Source organism: Chiroxiphia lanceolata, chromosome 7 (genome assembly GCF_009829145.1).
Source record: "Chiroxiphia lanceolata isolate bChiLan1 chromosome 7, bChiLan1.pri, whole genome shotgun sequence".
Lineage (NCBI taxonomy): Eukaryota > Metazoa > Chordata > Aves > Passeriformes > Pipridae > Chiroxiphia > Chiroxiphia lanceolata.
Window position 1 is genome coordinate 13,768,235 of NC_045643.1, and position 20,767 is coordinate 13,789,001.

Consider the following 20,767-nt stretch of genomic DNA (forward strand, 5'->3'; position numbering starts at 1 on the left):
GCCGGCCCCGGGCCTTCCCCCGGCCGCCCCTCACCCCGGCCCGGCTCCGCCACGGCCCGGCCGCCGCTCACCTTCTCCTGGGCCTTGCGGTAGCGCTGCAGCGCCTGCTGGGTCAGGTCCCGCACGCGGAGCTGCCCGTCCTTGCAGGGCACCACGATGCCGGTCCGCCCGAAGCACACGGTCACTTTCATCTCAGCGCGCCGCCATGCCCGCCCTGCCCGCCCGCGATCGGCGCCCGGCCCGGCCCGGCAGGTGCCGCCCCGCGGCCCCGGGGGCGGGCGGCAGGTGCTCCCGCGGGGTTGGGGCTGCGCCTCCGAGCGCGGGCAGCGCCGGCAGCGAGGCCCGGCCGCGGCCTCTCCTTCCGCCGTGCCCGCCCCGCCCCGCGCGGCGCTCCGGGAGGCGCGGGCCGGGCCGGGCCGGGCGGGGCGGCCGCGGGCGGCGGCGCCGCTCGCCCGGGGCACGGAGCGCCGGGATGGGCTTAAAGGGGCCGCGGGGCAGCGCTGCGCGCACCGCCGGGACCGCCCCGCCGGCCAGAGTGCGGTGCCTCCGCACCCCGCGCTGTGCGGAGCCGGCACCCGGGGGCTCCCCGGCGGCTGCACCCAGCGCTGCCCGCCCCGGAGCGTGAAAGGCTGACGCGCAGCAGCCCGGGGGCACCGCGCAGTGCGCGGGTTAATGCGGGGCAAGGAGCTGTGTGCCCGGACAGCGCTGGTTTGTACCGCGGTGAGCACAGAGCACCCCTGAGGCACAGGGCGGGCCCTGTGGCACACAAAATACACCTGGAGAGAAATAGTGCGCAGTGACCTGCAGCGTGGTGCGCTGACCACGGCCTCAGCCCTTGCCCTACGAAGCTGTGAACACACATGTGCACAGCTGCCCACCCCGACCTACCGAGACAGTGACACAAGACCTCGCACACACCTTGCCACTACATACAGTGACCTGCAGGCACTCCACAAACACCCACTGCTCTGCAAAAGTACATTTTTCTGTACCACGTGGGTAACCAAGTAGTGCTGCCTGTAACTTATCTACCAGGACACCACATACAACATAGTGCAAATACTCGAGACAACCTGACACCACTACAACCATAACAGATCAATCTAGACGCAGATGTGTATAGCTGAAAATCACTGCAAAGCAAAGCAAAGGCAGTGTAAAAATACCTCTAAATCACAGCATGACATCAGACAGCACAAGGGGACTATTGCTGCAGTGGAACTATCCCCACCAACCCCGATTAGCATTCACAAAGACAGTCCAAGCCCTGTGCTGTATGATGTAACCAAATGACGGTACCAGAGATGTTGCAGTGGAAGTGGCTGGAGGTTAAAGTGAATAGTGAAGTTTTGGGATGAGGTGGGAACAGAGCCAAATAAACTCTAGCAAGTGGAAAGTTCATCCTGGTTCCTTAGGAACAGGCACAGGTGGAGTGTGGGACTGCTGCAGTTGCTTTTCCAAATCCAGATGTGTATGCCACCAGCCCATAGCATTGCAGAGCAAATCACAAGAAATAATCTATTAAACCATATACAGACCCGCTTTCCCTGGGTATGTATGTGTGTTTGCATATGCAAGTGAGCAAATGTGCATCCCGAACGCTTTGAACCAGAGAAAAATTACTTTCTTTTTCCCTCCAGAGCAAAGAAGCGGTGGAGAGGAACAGGAATGTCCTAGTTCTTCAGAAAACACCGTGGGGAAGGTAGCACAGCTTGCAGACCAGAAACACCTCCAGGGCAGGTGCTGGGGACAAACTGAAACGTTCCCTGGAGTCAGCCCATGTGGCCATTCCAGACCCACTGCTGTGTCCCTGCCAGCTCAGCCCTGAGCCATCTCACCGCTGGCTCCCAATAGCGGAGCAGGGCCCAGTGGTTTCTTGTACATCAGCTTTTACCACTGTAAAGCATTCCCCATGGTAAGTACTTATTCCTCCCAGCTGCTGGAGGGACCAGCAAGTCAGTGAGGTTATGAAAATGATTCACATGAAAAATAATCCAGGAGGAGAAAGAGAGAAGCCTTGGTATAACACCTAGGAATTCTGTAAGCTGAGTTTGTACGGAGGGAGCAGCAGGGATACCTGGGGCAGGGAGCAACAGCTTCTCACACCTTTCTCTGCTCTTGAGAAATGGTAAGGGGGAGCAGTCCCACACAGCAGCTTCAGAGCTAAATCAGTGGGAGCAGGAGGAGTTCAAGGCACTCCTCTATTTAAGCTGCTAATGTGGTGGTGGGAAGCCTGGATCCCTGTGCTTATATGATTTTGGCTACAGAGTACAAGGGATTCTTAGATTAATAATTGACTATGAACATAAAGGCCTCTTTCTCCTTTTCTGTCCCTTTCCCCTTCTTCCTCTGTTTATAAGCAAGGTCTGACACACTCCAGAAAAAACATGGTATGATTTTCTTTTTTCTCAAATTTTGAAAAGTGTAGGTGACATGCACTGTAACTGGAGTTGGGGAGCTTGTTGACAGAGAAAGTGTCTTGATTTAGACCAACACGTATGTCTGAAAAAAAAATGAAACAATTTTGTCCTCAGTGCCATACCTGAAGCATAAGCAGCAGGTTTCAAAATGTTTATGGCTAGACTATAAGGACCTATAGCTGTTTCAGAATGAAAGAAACTATTTTCTTTAAATGTGTGTGCTTAGTATCTTACAGAAACTGAGATTGTATTTAATTACCACACATCAACAAGGGGGAGTGAGGAAAGGTTGCAGAGGAATCACCAGTGTGTTTACTCTCTGACAGTGTTTGTTTGAAAGTTATGCGTGGTATTGCTGATAAGACATTATTGTGTTCTGGGTGTATCACACATTTGTTTATGTTGAAACAGTCTGAAAGCCTTTGAAGCCATCTGGTAACAATTAACACCTACATATCATATAGTTACCTCTAAGTGTCTCTGGGATAGTCTGCACAACTTTCTGAAAAGAAATTGTTTCCTTTATAGGAGAGTTGGCCACGCTATTTTCCTTCTCAGGGTGTGGAGCACTTTTCCAAAAGTAAGTTCCTCCAATGCTGGTAACAGTGCGACAAGAAAAGGTGTCATATTGGCACAGCTAAGACAAGTATGGGAGGCCCAAGAGTGTTGAACTGGAATTCAAACAAAATACTTCTTAAGAAACTACAGTCTTAGTTGCAATAGGATGTGTTCCGGTCTGCTTAGATACAGAGGGGAACCAGTTTCTAAAACATTCTCATAAGCGAGATTAAGGCACAAATGAGGCCAGATGTTGGATCCCAGAACGATATTTCAACTTAATTTTGTAACACAAAAGAGCAGAGAGAAAGAAGGAAGATAGAAAAGTAGGAAAAGTTAAGGATAACTGTTAAAAGCACAGGACAGGATTTACCACCCCCCTGAACTGCCACTGGCTTGCAAACTGGCAGATCTCTGCTGGGCTTCTTCCCTGGTCGCCTTGTATCCTCTGAGGAACGAGCTGAACCGGCAGGGTAACGGAACTGAACGGCAGCAGCTCCTGCAGTAGTCCCCAAACAGCCCTCCCAGCATTCCCTGGGCATGGCCCTAAATCCCCTCACCATGGTAGCCCCTGGATGCCCACTGGCCAGTTCAGCAGTATCCGAGCAAAGGTCTCCTGGTATGAAGATGGGCCTTGAGTGGAGTCCACTGGCTGGTTCCCCAGTCTCCAAGCAAGATCTACCTACCATACCTTATTTAGGACAGCAAGTCCTTGCTGTGTTCTTGATTGTAACAACTTTTTATCTTTTTTGGTCCTCTACCTGCCTTTACTGGCTCGCTAGATACCTCCTGGAGCTTTTGCAAGTAGCTCGGCTCTTACAGCAGCCTGGTTGGGGCAACAAGGCTTTTTAGCTCCATTCTCAAGACAATGGCGAAGCAGACTCCATCTTTTAATCAGTCCATTACAGGGTGAAAGAGAGCTGAGGGTAATTTTTACTTATGACATCTCTACATCATTTGTTCCTGCATGAAATCATCAGGAATTATGACAAAAAATACTTTCCTGGAAAAAAAAATACCCCATGAACCTTAGAGAGCTGAAGGCTTCCAAACCCCAAAGCAGCTGCAGAGTCACATACACCTCTTCTTGCTGAATACACAAAACCTCTAAGAACCAGGTCCTTGATATCATCCTTATGCCCACTTTAAATTTACTCAGAGTAAAATACAGCAACTTTGAAAATTGACTAATAATGAGTCTTGTTTTTACTGTGCTGTTGTGCATTTGAGAAGGACTGCCTGCTTGGTTCTTTAACGGAAATCTAAACCATATTTCATTCTAAGGAGATCATCATACAGCTAATGCTGTAAGCAGCATAAACTGGCTTTGCCCCCCAGAGGAGGACTTCTGCTCCCTTCTGGCCCCAGCTGTTTGTTCCCATCCATTCCCTTTCGTGTGCCAGCACACACAGTTGTAGGTCTGTGCAATGAGATGCTGTGGAAATTAATTTTTTTGCCAGATTAGCTTTCAGCCAAATCAGTTCTGCAGAAAACAGAAAATCAGGAGAAATCAGAACTCAGTTCTGTAATGGAGTTTAAAGCCTATGCTGGCCCCAGGGAGGACACGGCACATCAAGACAGCAGCCTTTTTCTTTTGATTTATACCAGGTTACAGTACTTTGCAGGCAGCCTAGTTACGAGTTTCAGACACAAATACATATCCATGAGATAATATTCATGACATTCATCATTCATGTATCAGTTCCATGAGAGAGGATGAACATATTTAACAACTTATTGTCACTGAAGGATACTACCCTTGCCTTCCTCACCTCCCATCATCCTTTCCCACCTGATGCTTCTTGGGTCTCTTCATGAGCTTTCAGTGTCTCAGTCTGATAAAAAACTAACACAGAAAAAAAGAAAGGATTGTTTTCTGCTTTGTTGGCAAGCTAAGGCCACTCAGGGAAGGTTCCAACACATCCTAGAGCAGGCTAGAGGGCAAGGGTAGGGCCCAGCAGCTGGGAGCAGGAAAGGGAGTGGATGAGACCTCCGCTTCCATCAACCACAATGAGTCCTTTGCCTAAATATCTTAGCTAATGTTTTGCACTTTTCATGCGGTTTTGTACTACAACTGACTGGTTTGGCCTCCCTTCTGGCTTCTCTGCACACAGGCTGCAGGCTGTCAGGTCCATACACTCAGTTCCTGATCTCCTGAGCATCAAATGGGAAACACTACAGCCCACCACACAAGGTGCTGACCAGGTATAAGCTCCCTTTACAGCATCCTCATTGCTTGTGCTAGATCAGCCCTCCATGTGAAAGCACAGGGCTCCCATCTCACCTGCACTGTTTCAGGGCAGCAGTGTGATCCCATCTCCATGCCTGACCTGGGTCACACTGGTGCTGCTGGGAGTTCCCCGGTGCACGGGTACTGTACCAGTAATGCAGCCCCACTGGTATCCCTGCCTTCCCTCCTGGCCATTCATTCCCAAGTGGTTCTGCATTAGCACAGCACCAGCCAGAGGAGTAGAATTTAAAACTTCTGAATTCACGTTTTTCCAAATTGAACGGTTCTTACGCTTTCTCTGCTGTAACTGGAAATTGCAATAAGGATAATCAGCACTTTGCTTTTATGTCTAAAAGGCTTTATCTAAAGACCCCAAAAGAGCCAGCAAATGTCAGTTAAGATTTGCAAACACTGTGCCAGCAGACATGGACTGGTTAAGCAACTTGCCTAAAAGCACAAAGGATTTTTCCCTATTTTTGCTGCTAACAAGACAACACAAGTTTTGACCTCTAGTTTTTGGCTCTCAGCAGTGTCTCCTTCCTACACCATCACCCGTTAGGCATTTAACTATTTGACATCAGTAGTCAGGGCTGCCAAAGGAGCTGCTCCTGGAGCACTATTGGCTCAGCCTCCTTTCTACCATTAATAAACCATGTAAGAGGAATACAATCAATCTGAGTTCAGGTATGTTAAAAAGTCCTAAAAGAGCCTTAAGATGTTATTATTACAGGTATATTTTGTTCTGGGGCTTCACACTAGAAGGGATTTGGGGATAAACTTGAACCAGACGAAAACAAAGTAAAAAAACTTCATCATTTAAACCAGTCTCATAATCCCTGGAGGTCTGATTTGTGATTTTTCAAACTTTTTTCCTGTTAACGCAGTAAAATATATTTGTTTGCTACTTACTGAATGTTGTTACCAGTAAACTCTTCAATTACTAGAGGCAAAAAGGGTCATAATTCCTGCTGTTTATATTTTGCATTTCTCCTAGCTTGGATAATGAAAATCAATAAAACCACTTTCACTGCCAAGTCTCCGTGGTACAATGTTGGTGAATAAAGGGAAATCAAACTAACAAACATTCTTGGGAACTGCAGTAGAGTTTTACAAAAATACAATAAAAAAAATCTCTTTACAATCTATATAAAATCAGGTTTTTGCAAAAGTTTAATTTTAACCTAATTTAGAGTTGAAATAATAAATAAAGATATTGTGAGACTTGCAAAGCAAGATGATTCTCACTTTCCATTCATGATGCCACCCTTAGTTCACCTTGGATCTTCTTTCTGCTCATATAACTACATCGATTTAGCTCAACAAATGCATTTTTTTAATATCTATGTTGTATAAGGATCCAAAAGAAGAATGTGCTTGAATATCCAGTACTGTAGCCTCTGTACTATCAAAATAAAAGTCTGGAGCCCGATGGGAGAAATCCACTTTCAGTTAGTCTAGGGGGACTTCAGGATCTGTTCTCCCTGAAGCCGTTCCAGGAAAGGTAAGGGAGGACTGGCAGAGCCCTTTCCTCAGCTGGGCAGCCTGCCAGGCTGTAAGAACCTGTGCAGTAACAACCTGTGCATCCCTCCAGGTCCTGCTGGCACCAGGCACATCTGTCAATATATGCAGGGCTCTAGAAGAAAAGGCTGAGTGCAGAGGAGCCGAACACTGACGGCCAAACCCCACCCCACAGTGTGGAAAGGAATGTTTTGCTCATCGGATAATGATTTGTTTACAGTTAATTAAGCATAAGAGCTGTTCATAACAAGCTCTGTTTACAGTGTGGGCAGGAGATGGCTCTGTCTAAATAGGTCCAAAGGATATTAACACTCTTAAAAGTTTGGCAGGTTTAGAAATTAGTCCCTCAAAAAAACCCCAAAGGTACATTCAGAGAAATCCAGAGGGGAAAGAAAGTCTTCATAGAGCCCTAGGGGAGATTTATATAAAAGTTACACATTTAAAGACTTCTTTAAAATGGTCCTCAGCCACAAAGTTATGTAAACACCTTAGTGATACAATCACTACAACATCATACAGAAAGAAAGAAAAGCCTTTTGAAGCTAACTTAAAAGCATAGGTGGATATAAACCTAGATTTCTTTTTTATTTGTGTTCACATATCTTAGAAAAATCTTACTCACTTTTGTTTTCACTTTGACAACTAAATTCTGCTTCACTTCAATCTTCATCTCATTTTGTATAAAGGGTGATTTTGTGGTCCATGCCCAACACTAAGATCCCATTCATCACTTCATCAGAGTTTCATTCTTCTTCCCTCTGAAGATGAACCTTGTCCAGGATCAACAAGATGTTTCCCCAGGACAACCAAGGACATTCAAGAAGTGACATAAAGTGCCCTTCTGCTCCAGAAAGACTCATCACTTTGTGGAAGACATGTCCTGTGTTAGGGAATGTTATCAGGCAGTGAGATGGTAAAGAGCATGCCTAGCTCTGGGCTCTCCCTGATTCTCCATAGTAAGGCTAAACTACAAAATGGAGGTTTATTAACTCTGTGATAATGTCAGCTAGGTATTATCTGTTGCCTGGGATTTGATCTGAACCACCCCTCCATGATCAAGATGATGATCTTGCTCATGATCATCCATGATGATCTTGCTCATCTCCAGGTAGCTCAATTTACAGAGTATATGGTAAATTGAGGTTATGCAGAAGCACATAGGCTGCCCTGAAAATCAGTCAGGCTTAATCTTTTCTTCACAGAGATTTTTGGACAAAAATCTTTAGCAGTTACACATAAGGAATTCTCCTCTGAGTTAAAGAGGTAAACAAAGGTTCTGCCCTTTTACTACAGCACTGATCAAGGAGATTCAGGTTAAGACCCTGGGGTCTGTCAAATTAGTTCTGATACAGAATAGCATGTGTTTAATATGTATGTTAGAACCCATGTCCATGGGATGTTCTCATGCCCCACAACAGCTTTGCAGTGGTGATTTGCTCTCCTGACCACAAGGCTGGACACTGTCACCCTTCCTCAGGGTGGTTTGCATCTGCTGCACAGCAGAGCTGCATTTGCTTACTGATCTGAGCAAGAGGATGTTACACTGGCTCTCTGTTCTTCCCACCCTAAGGCTACTCCTGTAGCAATGCAATTTATTCATCCCTCCTTGCTCAAAGCTGTGCCTAAAGGCACGATATGGCCTTTGATTATCAGAAGGAAAAAAAGGAGTTTTCAAGGGCCACCACTGGTTTCTATTTAACAGTATGTAATTTCTAGATTCTGTTTACTTCTAGCTTTTAACTCTGGTTCCTTTTACTTCGGGATTCATTATTTGGGGTTTTTTTGCAGCCATTGTTTGTGGCTGCTAGTGGCAACATCTATATTTGCTGTAATCTGGCCAGTATCTATAATTTTAGTCAATATGTATGATTTTTAAATATCTATTTCAGCACAAAATCCATGAAAATGCCATTTACAGCACAGATAAAGGTGCAGGTTTATAAAAAGATTCTCATAAATTCTCAGTGTACTGTTTACTTTCTCTTGCCTTTTCCCTTTCTTCCTTCCAGGCTATTTTATACTGTCCAGTCATGTGAGATACACATGGTAGAAGTTTTTACCCATTCGTTCCCCAAAGCTGAAGGATTTGCTCTAAACGTGGAAAAGCTGTGGGCTCCTAGGACAGAGCAGCCTGGGGGGAACTCAGAGAGGAAATTTTGGTCTCTGAGATCACAAATCGGTCTCTCTGACAACACAGGAAAGAGAAAGGACTCAGTGGAAAGAGATGCTGTGGCTGCTGCCAACTGCTTTACCTTGAGCAGCTGAAGGAGGAGGGTTGGATAAGTGTCTGTTCCCCTCCCTCGACCACAAAGGATTTATTTAAAATGCATGCCAGAGGGAGGATTAGAGCAGAGCCCTCCCTCCTCTCCTTTGTTCAGGAGGAGGAAGGGAGCATAAGCCCTTGGCTACTGGGGTCTGGGCTCTCCTAGTACTCACAGCCTCCTTCTATTTGCCTTCCCCTCGTACTGTGCCATCACTATGGAAAAGGATTGCTTGACATTCCAAGAATGGCATTGTGCTTTGCAGGAGTATCAGAGTCTCCAGACTGCTCCATAAATTGTACTCTACTTACGTAGACAGTGCCTACAAAACTATCTGGGTCAGGCATGCAAAGCAGCCTGCCTTTCCTTTAATGTTTTAATGTGGACGCTCCCTCACATGATCCTTTTTCCAGATGGCCCCTAATCCTTGTACATATCCAAAATCCTCCAGCTATGATTTCTTGATCTCCTCAACAACAGATATTTTTTCTTTAGTGTAGGCAGTACATAGTGTGCTTTCTGCTTCTACAGCGCTCTGCAGTATTTCCCAACAGCATTTCAAAATCTTAGTTATTTTCCATTGTACTCCAGCTTTCACACCTAAGGCAACAGCTGAACATTAGTGAGCCAAGCCAATGGCATGTAAGCCAGACTTATGGTAAGTGATACACACCTTTCCTTCCAAGAAGCAATTCGTCTATCCAGATGTTTTCTCCAGCTGTTTCTGGAATAATCACAAATTCACTGAAAAGGAAATCTAAACAACAGAAATGTTGTCACTCTCTACCATCATAATCAGTTTCTCCTGATTAAACCTGAGCTTCCCACACACCATTTTTCACCCCATCCCTCCTATTGTTTTACCCCAGTGCAGCACATCTACAAGCCAAGCGCTCCCAATCCTTCCATTACTAGGTATGGAAAGAGTGGCCTCAGCCAGTTTGCAGGGATTTGAGCTGCCTCTGAAGTGTGGGAATCTGCTTCCTCTGACTCCAGCTGGGCCTCGGTAACCAGCACGGACACAGACATGCCTTTCAGACTACAGTTCAGTTCTCTCTTCTGAGCTCCTCACCCTCAGCTGGGGCCCCGGTGGAGGCAGCAGCCTATTATCAGTAGGATGAGTAATAAAGCAAGTACTACTGAGACAGTTGGTGCTCCCAGACTGGTTTTGGATAGAGCATGGCCAGTAGGCAAAAGAAAGCTTTACCAGCCATTATGTTCAGCATTTTGAATGACAGATTAATCTTCCTATGAAAAACAATCCTATCAATAGTTAAAACTTGCCCTTATTTTCTCTAGGGCTAGGATTTGGCCCTGAGCATCTACAACTACTCAGTATTCTGGCTGCAAGTGTAATGTTGCTATTTGTGTAGTATCCAATATCCTGTCTTTTGTATTCTCACCTCCTTCCTCTTTCTTTCCAAGACATCCTATAATATATTTTCCTAACAAGCATATAATTATTTAGTTATTGCACTGTTTTATGATTGCATTGTTGGTAATTGCTCAATATTGCAAGTGATTTATTAGTAATTGCAGAGTCTTTCAGATCTGTCTTCAGTAAGAGAACAAATAGCACCTTGCATCAATAGACATCAAAGTCTTCAAGAGGGATTTTTCTTTAATGGTCTTTTTTAAACTATCTTTCCTACTGCAGCCCTGAAAGTTTCTTTCTCTCTTTACACAATAACTCGAAGTTTCACTCCTGCCCTGCAGTGGAAAAATACATTACATCAGTCTTTGAATAGGATTTTATTCTGTAGTCCAGCTATCACCTTCTTGTAGTTTCATCTGCATCTAATGGGATTTTATGTGGCGATATATATTCAGACTGCATAACTCCTCAACCACTCAAATTCTTCTTAGAGCTTTTTGACAATAATTAAACTGCAAGTGGTTTTCCGATATTCCTGCCATTTAGGCCTTCCCACATTGACTTCAGTGGGGATTCACAGGTGAAACAGATGAGAATTCAACTTCCCTCTCATTAATAAATGCCTTCTGGTCACAACTTGCCAACCTTTGTATAAAAGCCCTCCGTCATTTTATCACACTCTTCCTCCTAAGGGGTTTCTCAGCTTTCCACCAGCTACAGCAACAAACTCAGGCTGCCTAAACTTGGCTGTGTAGCAAACAGGAAAAGATTTTCCAGCTCCTCTCAGAGTGCCTGGCGCTGTGCCCTGACTTTCCTCTGCCTGACACTTACTGCTGTGGCTTCTCCCCACTGCTAGTGCCTGCTGGGAACCCGGCTCTGGCTGCGCCCCGGGAGCACAGAACCAGCAGGCAGGACTAACTCCCTCCTCAGCTCAACAGTTTACATTCACCCTTTCCTTGGTTAAAACCACCTCAAGCCCACCTGCCCTCTCCCAAGCCTTTCAGCATGATCTGGCAGCAGGTACACACAAGGCTGAAGAGGCCACCCAAAGCAGCCTCATCCCTGAATAGGCATTCCCCTGTTTTATGGAAGATATGAGGAGTGAAGGGACACTGTGTAATGTCCCATCACCAGGGGTTTCACGGTGATGTGCAATGCACAGGGCTTGATTTAAATCTGCAACACAGACTCCTGGCCATGCCAGGAAGAATGCTGTTTTAGAGGATCTGAGCTGGACAGAACAAATGAGTCCTTCATGGATGACTGCACTGCAGTACTATATTTCTCCTGATTAGCTGGTGGGGTTGGCTTCAGAAAAACAGGTAAGCACGGGGTTGGACAAAAGAAGAGGAACCTCAGCCATGTCTGGAAGGTACCTCAGAACTTTTTGGTACCTAAATAAACAGTTCATTTTTCTAACCTCTTGGGCACCATCCCACAGTCTGACATCTATCTATAGCTGCACATTCAGAATTCTCTTGAGCTTCTGCACTCTTAGGACTAGCAAGTACCTAATGCACCAGCTACATAATCCCACAGCTGTAAATAAATAGATCCAAGGCACAAATATTTCTACTGACAGCTTTCCCCCTTGTTCCAGTAACAAACTGATCTTTACTGTGCTAGGGAAGAAAATCGCTTCCTATTGAAGTCACTGACTTCAAATGGGAACTGTGTTTTTCATAGACTCTTCCAAAATTTTATTTTCAGAGATTTCCACACTACTGACTCATCATGTGTCTGCCAGGGACAAAATCAGCTTCTGCAAGGCTAAAGGCAGCCAGCTCAGACGTTGTGCACAACATTGGACCAAACCTAGACACTTGCAAAGAAAGGTTAAAAAAAAAAGAAAACAGAACAACAATATTCCACAGCGCAAACTTAATGTCATTTTTGTTAAATGTTACATTTGAGGTAAACAAGATTTTACATTTGCTACCATTTAATTGGATGAGAAAGAGGAATCTGAAATTGGGGGGTAAAGTGCAAGTAATGTTCTTGTTAGCTGTAGTCAAAGCCAAAGGGGTTTTTCAGAAAATAAACCAAGATTGTATCTATTTAGACCATGTTAAGTATTTACCAAGTGTTGGATCTGTCTAAAAACCACAAAACCTAACCTTTATGATTCTAGTCACTGCAAAGCTAATGCTGGAGGCCATAATATTGATATTTAAAGTAAGATACACTGTTTAATAGTAAATAATATTTTTCGGTTGTAATTATTTTGTCCCAACATGTTTAGATACATTGCAGAGATCAATAAGGATCAAAAATACAATCTTATGCATGATTTAGTTTCATTATATTTAAGCAGTAATTAAAGGACTTGCCAATTTAAGCAAATATTGTTTAGTGTTATCCATTAACATCATGCTCCTTGGTTTCTCTTCTTTAATCTCACATAGGAGGAGCCTGGTTTTCAGAAACCTCAAAGCCAGCTACCCTGGCCAAAGTTTGAGAAGCACAAGTGCACATCTGCCACTTCCCCAAAGCAGCTAAATTTGGGTTTATTTGTGGCTTCAAAATCTCAGTAATTCCTCCTGTGATGAGAACATTACCCTGAAAAACTCTGCAGTTAAAACCTACACACACTATCCTCTGTGCACATATTTACAGACACAGAGGGGAAGTTTTCATACTGGCATTAAGAACAGCTTCTCACCCCTCCAGAACTCATATTAAATGGATGGCAAAATGCTTCTTTGCCCTCTGCTAGGCTTTGAGAATGAAATACACCCACTAATTCCACAAGGAGAAAAGCAAACAAACAAACACATGCTGATTTCTTTTGCTTGCTGTTTCAACAGCTCATTTGTATTTTTAAAAATAGATTATGATCTGGTCATACTAATTTTGTTTGTATTCAGATTCATCATTAAATAACTTTGAACACCGAATAATCATTATTAATACTATGAAATAATGCTATTGGTGTTTTAGATTCTTTTCAATTAATACCACAAAGCGTGGAAATTCTTATTTTTTACTGTAACTAGCCCATGAAATCTTTCACTCTTTTTTTTTTGTGATTCCTATAGCTGGTTTTTCACTATGATGTTAACAGTTAGGTTTTCATCTGTTTCCACAGTTTTCTGCAGCAGTTACAATTTTGGTCCTGAAGTTAGTGGCCAAGTGAAAGTCTGTTTCTGCAAGGTGTGGGTGCTTTTAGCAAGTGGCTGAACATCTCCCTGCTCAGCAGAAGGATTAGGGCTTTTACAAGGTGCTGTAGAATCTAGGATAATCTGGGGAGATATTTTGATGGTGTTTTGCAGTAGCTCCCAGGGAAGGCCTCCCAGCACTGGCTGTGAGCAGGCCCTGGTAGGAGCTGGCAGAGAAGGGTGCAACGACCCCAAGAGCTGCAGAGGTCTTTGCAATGCCCTGCTGCCACTCAGCTCCTCTGTACCTGGGTTTGGAATCAAAGCTGCTCCTTCCAGCAGCAAAATTATCTTCTTATCATTCTGCCCCTCAGTTTGTTTGCCCAGTCCATGAAGGCAAAGTATGAGATAGGTTCTGGCACACAGGCAAATCAGATTTGAGGCAGTGCCACCTGCACCGTCCAGATCCACAGAGCACACAGCCACAGAAGTTTCATCCTAGGTAGGAACTGGGGTATGTGCCTGTCTGCCAACACCCTCTGCTGTCTCCTCAGCTCGGCTGAAATCACGCAGGCTCCCAGCTCGCAGGCTGCCTCGGCAGTGCCTGTAATTAGGAACATCTTTCAGCTTCAAAGCTGAATCCTGCGGGGTAGAAACCACTGGCAGAGACAAACAGAGACAGACCCTGTGCTGCCATTTCGAAAGTCAGGAACACCCTCCGGCCAAGAGCGAGCTTCTCTGGCAGCCTCCAGCCAGCTGCAGGGCTCAGGTAATGATTTCATTCATGTGAGTGCAGCAAGGACAGGAGGTAAGGAGCAGAGACACAAGTGGGGCTTTCTGCATTCTCACCCACAGGACTTTAAGGAGGCTGAGCTTGGTTTTGTTTGAACCTTTTCAAGCTAAGTGAGAGAGATCAGCTTAGGAGAGCCCCAAAGCGTGGAAAATTCCAGCTCTGTTGTTTGCAGTTTTATTCAAGTTCAGGCTGTTTGGGAGCACGGGATTCTTTTTTCACTGAAAATTTTGCAACTTCAGTTACAACAGCTGTTACCAGGCAACTGACATAAATTAGAACAGTTTGAGCCAATGAAACAGACAGTTTATTCGAGTTGCTTGGTGCCCAAATACCATAATCATGAGAACAGCATTAAATAGATAAATTAGTACAGGAGAGGGAAGGAGTCAGAGGAATGGGTAAAAAAAAGCAAGCCTGACTGCGAGGAAACTAAAAGCTTGTGTATAACACAGCAGGAACAGGAACACGCGACCTGGAAAGGAGCAAAAAACCTTGGCAAGGAACAACAGGTCAGAGAAGCTGCTAAGCCAGGCCATGTATGTCACCCTGCTGCAATGGTCCTTTGTCCCAGCTTTCTGTGCTTTTCTTCTGATTCTCTGAGGCAGTAGCACTACAGATATGTCCAGATTTGCTATGAGAATGTTTATCTGAAGCATGGACACCAGAGCTGAAGCCTTGCCCTGCTGTCACAACCTGTGTGGTACATACTGCCCATTACCTCATGTTGGAGTAGCAGCAATACTTCAGAGCCCCTCTCCCAGCCATTTTCCTCAGGATTGAGATCCCACGTTGCTGTGGTGGGAATGATGTGATGGGAGAAATGCTTAGGGTCACAGCTGTGTGACAGACATATCAGAGACATACAGTTTAGTATTTGAGGACACTGTTACCTGAACAGCGTGTCATGCTTTGGATGCCGACACTTCAAAATGGCTGTTGAAAACTGTAGAGGCTTTAGAAGAGAGCTCAGAAGGAATTCTGCAATACAAAACCTGTGTTGTAGTCAGAGACCACCTAAACTCATCACCCTGAGGAGACAGGACCATGGTGATCTTGCACATCTGTGGCGAAGACATAGAAGAGACAGCTCTTTAATTGGGCTGGATGGAAGTATAACAGGATCCAGTGGGCAGAAGCTTCATATCATGTTACTCATGAAATACCAATAAAATAAAATAATGATTTCTCCATTAAACCCCAGCTCTCCTAATGGAATACATTACAGGAAAGTCAGTTTTGCGTAAGAAAGCCGTAGGTGTCGTATTAGGAGGTTTCTCATGCGGTGCCTCACCGTAGGGAGTGCACTTCAGAGACTGATGACATTATTTAATTATGCCAGTGTGTCACTATTCTCCAAATTACCTGAACAGGTATTATTAACACTCTACCTCCCTCCATAGGAAGCTATGCATGGGAAATGGCTCGGTTCAGAGTACAAGGGCAACTGCAAACAAACATTTTTAGCAGTGCTGCATAGAAAAATGGTGTTAATGAGCAGTGATTAAGCACACAAACCGCCAGAATGTAACGATTAGAGATATAGAAGCAACACATAAAAAGAACAAAAAGAAACATTTTAGATTTTGGATGCTGCAACATGTGAAAGATAACTTCTCTGGGATATTTTTTCGTGGTTTTAATGTCTGCTGCAACAATTGAAATATGCTATGGAAGTGGTTTAGGTTTTTCTAATTTATCTGACAATTTTACAAGGAACCATGGTTTTTTTAGTCATAAAGATTTTTGAGGTAATCATGTAAGGTCAGCCAGAACATTTTTGGTCCTTTGAATTTTTTTTGTTGAAATTTTGAGTTGCCACAGCTGGATTTGTAATACAATATTTTGAATAATTTAAAAACACTCACTTGAAGGTTTTACATCAGGCTACTCTCTTTTTATTAAGAATTTCCAAATTAATGGCTGGCACACTAGAAGCCTTAACAGACTTGTTAGCAATTTTTCTTATAGGATGCTCTGTTCTCCTTGGGAAGGAGAGCTTAAGCACAAAGTTGTCCTGACACACATGGGTCTTTTCAGAGAGCCTCTGAAAGAAAGGTGCTACTAACAGTTTGATATTTTTATTGAAGTTACTACAGAGAATTGTGCTAGAAAAGTAGTACTGGTCAGCACTATGCAGTCTCAGGAGTTGTAACCTCATTGCTAAATTTTGAAGGGAAATTTCTATTCAGATATGTCCATTTCCATAGCAGGGAGTTTGGTGCTGTAACCATTTGCCCCATTTGTGCTCCCTCAGATCCATTATAGCATTTAGAACCATGTCTTCTTTTATTACTTCTTGCATTTCTGGCAGAGGCAAAAGCTTATGAAACCACAGGGGTAGCTTTGAAAATGAAGTATTCTCTTGCGATTGATGGTATATAGTATTCCTGATCCAGTGGGCATACTTGAAATATTGTCAGGTTACTCTCTTTCCTTGAGTTTGTCACAGTTTTATGGTCCTAACCCCACAGCTAATGCAAACTTCACCCTTGTTAGCTGATGAGCTCAACTTCAGATAAAACTGCAATGGGCAAAACTTAGTCTCACGATACTTAATACCATGCCCAGAGCCCAGCAGATGGAGTCAACTTACACATAACCACTTCAGTTTTTTGTAAAACAAACAAGCAAGCAGGACCTGCAAGCATTAGGGCCAGAGACTTAAGGCATATGTTTTTACTGTGCTGTAAAGGCTCAGAATCCAAAAGAACATATTTCTTTTTTTTTTTCTTTAATTTGAATTTTAGGATATTTTCCAATTTTTGGGATCATCTTGCTCAGCTTCAGAGTTGAAGCATTCTTTTTCTTGGCTGGGGGCTTTCTGGCTTGCTTTTTTGTTTGGGGTTTTTTTTTTTTTTGGTTTTTGGTTTTTGGTTATTTTTTTTCTTGCTTGTTTTCTTGTTTGTTTTCTTGTGTGTGGTTTTTTTTTTTTTTAACTTGTGCATTTGTTTCAAAAGAATCCTCATTTCAAGCACGTCAGACAGAATCATGAATAAGTGGTGATGTATAAATAAACCAGTCTATTTATGCATGCCTAGATGACAGCTAAGGGCTTTGCTGTGGAACTTCATAAGAGAACAACACCAACAGCAGTCCATTTGCATCCAACTCCTCTCTGCCAATAGCTGGAATCAACCTGTACCAAGCCGTGGCCCTTCTCGCCCTTCTTCAGCTTTGGTGCTAAAGTCAGTGAGAGACACTTCTCTTTCTCTGTAGTGTAAATAAAGCTCAATTTGTCTGAAATGAAGCAAAACCTGTCACCTTCTTTCCACTAACCCTGTGTGGAGCTAGCAGTTCCTAGAAGAGCTGCATCTATACAGGACATCATTACTGTGGGCAAGGACCCTTCCACCTCTGCTCTCCTGGCCTCGTTTAGCTCTCCTGCCTCAGCTCTAAACAGCACAGATCCTGGGCCAAATCTTCCTAAGGGGTTATGTTCTAGCCAAGTTCCCATCAGCTACAGCAAGGACATCAGAAACTGCTCTGCTCTTACAGGCCTCTTGACTTGGAAGATAATTATTGCAACACTGTTTCTCCTCCATGGCATGCTCCAATTTAAAAGAAAGAGAAGCAGACAGGCTCAGAAAGCCCTGTGTTACTGACCCCGGTGCTGCCTGTGCAGGCTCTCTGCCCATGGCCTCGTGGTGGACTGAGCAGGGAGAGCCAAAGCCACTGCGCCAGGTCTGTGACCCCACTGTACCCGCTCCCACCCTGCCAGATGAACCACATTTGCACACGTCGTTTTCCTGTGTGTTTGCACATAAATGAGAGTAGAGCACCTAAACCCGAGCCCAGCACAATTAGCATTCGTACAAATGCAGTGATTTTCTCTGCTCCTGTCTGTGGGTCACGCTTCCAGGCTCCATCAGAGCCCACAAAGAAAGCAGCCCACAACTGAGAAAGATTGTTCTCCTGCCCATTTTTACAGATGTGGGAGTGGGATGCATGTGTCCCAAGGTCACACTCAAACTTCTGAGGAACAGTTAGATGTCTTTTCCACACCCGGCTGACACCCACAGGTTTAGCTAAAAGAACTTTAATGCACTGATGGATTCTCTGCTTTTTGGAGAATGCCATGCAAGCACAGAGGTACTTTTCCTAATTCAGGGTTGGTTCTGCACCTTCTGGACTGTGACACACACTGTGACATCACTTGTCCTCCATTTCCCCAAAGATTAGAATGTCATCACTTGTGGTTAAGAGCTTTGAACACGTTGAATTACTTTTCTGATTTTATCTTTACGTTTTTTCAAGAGCTTAGCATATTCCAAACATTAATCTTCTGTGCTGTCTTGAGGCAATGTGACCAGAAAATGCTTTGTCAGCTAAGGTTGTGACAAAAATGCCAGGCATGACCTAATAAATAAATAAATAAATAAAAAGGAATCACTCCCTGTACCAGTCTTATTTCCCATATACGTTTGATGAACCTGTTAGTTCAGCCACAACACTGCAGTCTTTACAGGCATCTAGCAGAAGCCATTAATTCTTACAGAATTAGGGCACTTATGATAAATTTACAAAGACAGACACATGAAACAGTTTCCAAAGAACCCTCAATATACAGGAGTTACCTTTCACCAGTGGGGAGCACTCCAGAAGGACTGATGGCATCAGTGGGTCCTCGGTGCCTTTGAAGTTCAGGCCCTACTCTGCTGCTGACTACCCACTATGGGCTCAGGCAGCCACTGCTCTGCAGGGCACCTCTAAGAGCAGTGCCAGCCCGGGGACGGCTGGAGGGACAGAAGGATCACTCCACACAGCAAAGGCAGGAGACAAAATGGTGTCATTTATTAACGGAAACCACCCCATACCTCAGCTTCTGTTTGAGTGTGGAGCTGTGGCATCAGCAACAGGAGTGAGCAGGAGCCCAAAAGATTTCACAGCCTGTGTTTCTGGGACAATAGGCTCTTACAGGGGGACAGTAGAAGGTGGGGACTTGTTAAATGATCCCAGTACAAATGCCATGCCTCAGCAGGAGTGACCCAAATGTGCATCTTGCTCCTACTGTGTTTAGTGCTTCATATATCAACAGAGATATTGACAGTTCCTAAATCCTTCACACTGGGGACAGCAAACATGAGGCATATGCTCAGCCAAGCAGAAAGAAGCAATCCTGAAGATTAACAGCCAAATCTGGCACTCCTTCAATGCCCATACTCTATCAAAACTCCTATCAAAATCAATACAGTTTTTAAATGGGGACTCAATCATACTACTGTTCAGAGTAAAGGGGTAGCTTGTTACCACAGTCCTGGAGCAGACTGGAGTTGCTGTAAAAGTCCTAATGACAGTTACTAGAGGTGTGAAGCTCATGCATGTCAAAGTCTTGTGCATGCACACTCAGCCCTACACTGGCCTCCCTCTAGGAGAGTACAGGCTCAGTATCACAAGCCTATGTGCTTACAGGCTTGTCCTAAGGGACAGAGTGCAGGAACCATCCCTTTTGACTGTCTTGGATGTAAGATATGACTGTTTGAATTAGCTATACCAGTTGGGTTTGCCCAAGTTCACAGACAAAAAGAAAATGTGGAAAGCTGCTTGGGTGTAGCTTTTCCTGCTATGCTGCTACCTGCAGTCCAGGAAAATGGTGATCAAGACTGACTGGGGCTTTGTGCTTCCCAGTGCATCTCTGCAAAGCACCATGTGACCTAGTTGCAATGAAGGAAATGCAGGATCAAGGTCCTACTCCATTTCCTATGCTTCACAGATTATTTTCCACAAATTTCCTCAGGTGGGATGAATTTGCTCTGAAAAGCATGTAACAAAATGGTCTATTCAAAGGCCATGTTAATGCACAGTGAAATGGGGACTACCATTGCAGACTGATTGCCACAGAAATGGTAACAAAAGCAGCATTTCAGTGAGAGAAGCAAAAGAGACTCGTTGAAAAAGCCCAGGAAAATCAGTGCAGTCAGCACAGAAGATCCTATAAGAGCAGCTGCACCTAGTGAGAAGGGGGAAGCTACAGCTTTTCTCCAGAGATATACACCAGAATCTCACATCCCCAGTCCTATAACATCTGGGGAAGAAACTGTTAATTTAGTATCTAAAGTTTTGGGTTAGAATAATATCTGGAGAATAGCTGACTTGGGATTTAATCCCTGTGATTTAAATGCAATTGCGGGGGGCAATTTCCAATAAGAAAATTATTTGTGCAATTTTGCAAGTGTCATATTCAAACCTGAAGGAACCCAGACAATGTCAGGTGTTAAGCCAAAGGCAGAGGTGTTTTCACTTAAACTTTGACTCTGAGCACCTCCTGGAAAGAAAATATAGCCAGAAAGTCAACCATCTGCTAATGTGCACAGGTAGCTTTGAAAGTGAAATCAGGAGAAAAAGGTAGACACTAAACAGAGGAAATGTCAGAGAAGTGAGTAGCACAAGCAAGAGTGACACCCACCTCCTGAGAATGCATCTGTTTCCTCTCATGTGCAGGGTGTACAATCTTCTAGGAGGTTTGCAGTTCCCACATCCTTTCTTTATATGCTTTAATGTTTTAGCAGCTGAGTGACCC

General features: G+C 44.4%; 1 protein-coding gene across 1 annotated transcript in view; it reads right to left on the reverse strand.

Moving 5' to 3' along the window:
• The window catches only part of PARD3B (par-3 family cell polarity regulator beta), a 398,218-nt gene extending 397,990 nt beyond the window's left edge, over nucleotides 1-228 (reverse strand). The window contains exon 1 of the mRNA XM_032694000.1: nucleotides 72-228. Coding sequence (XP_032549891.1) covers nucleotides 72-191 — 120 coding nt within the window. The 5' untranslated portion in view covers nucleotides 192-228. The remainder of the gene's footprint in view (nucleotides 1-71) is intronic.
• Nucleotides 229-20,767: the final 20,539 nt, after the last annotated feature.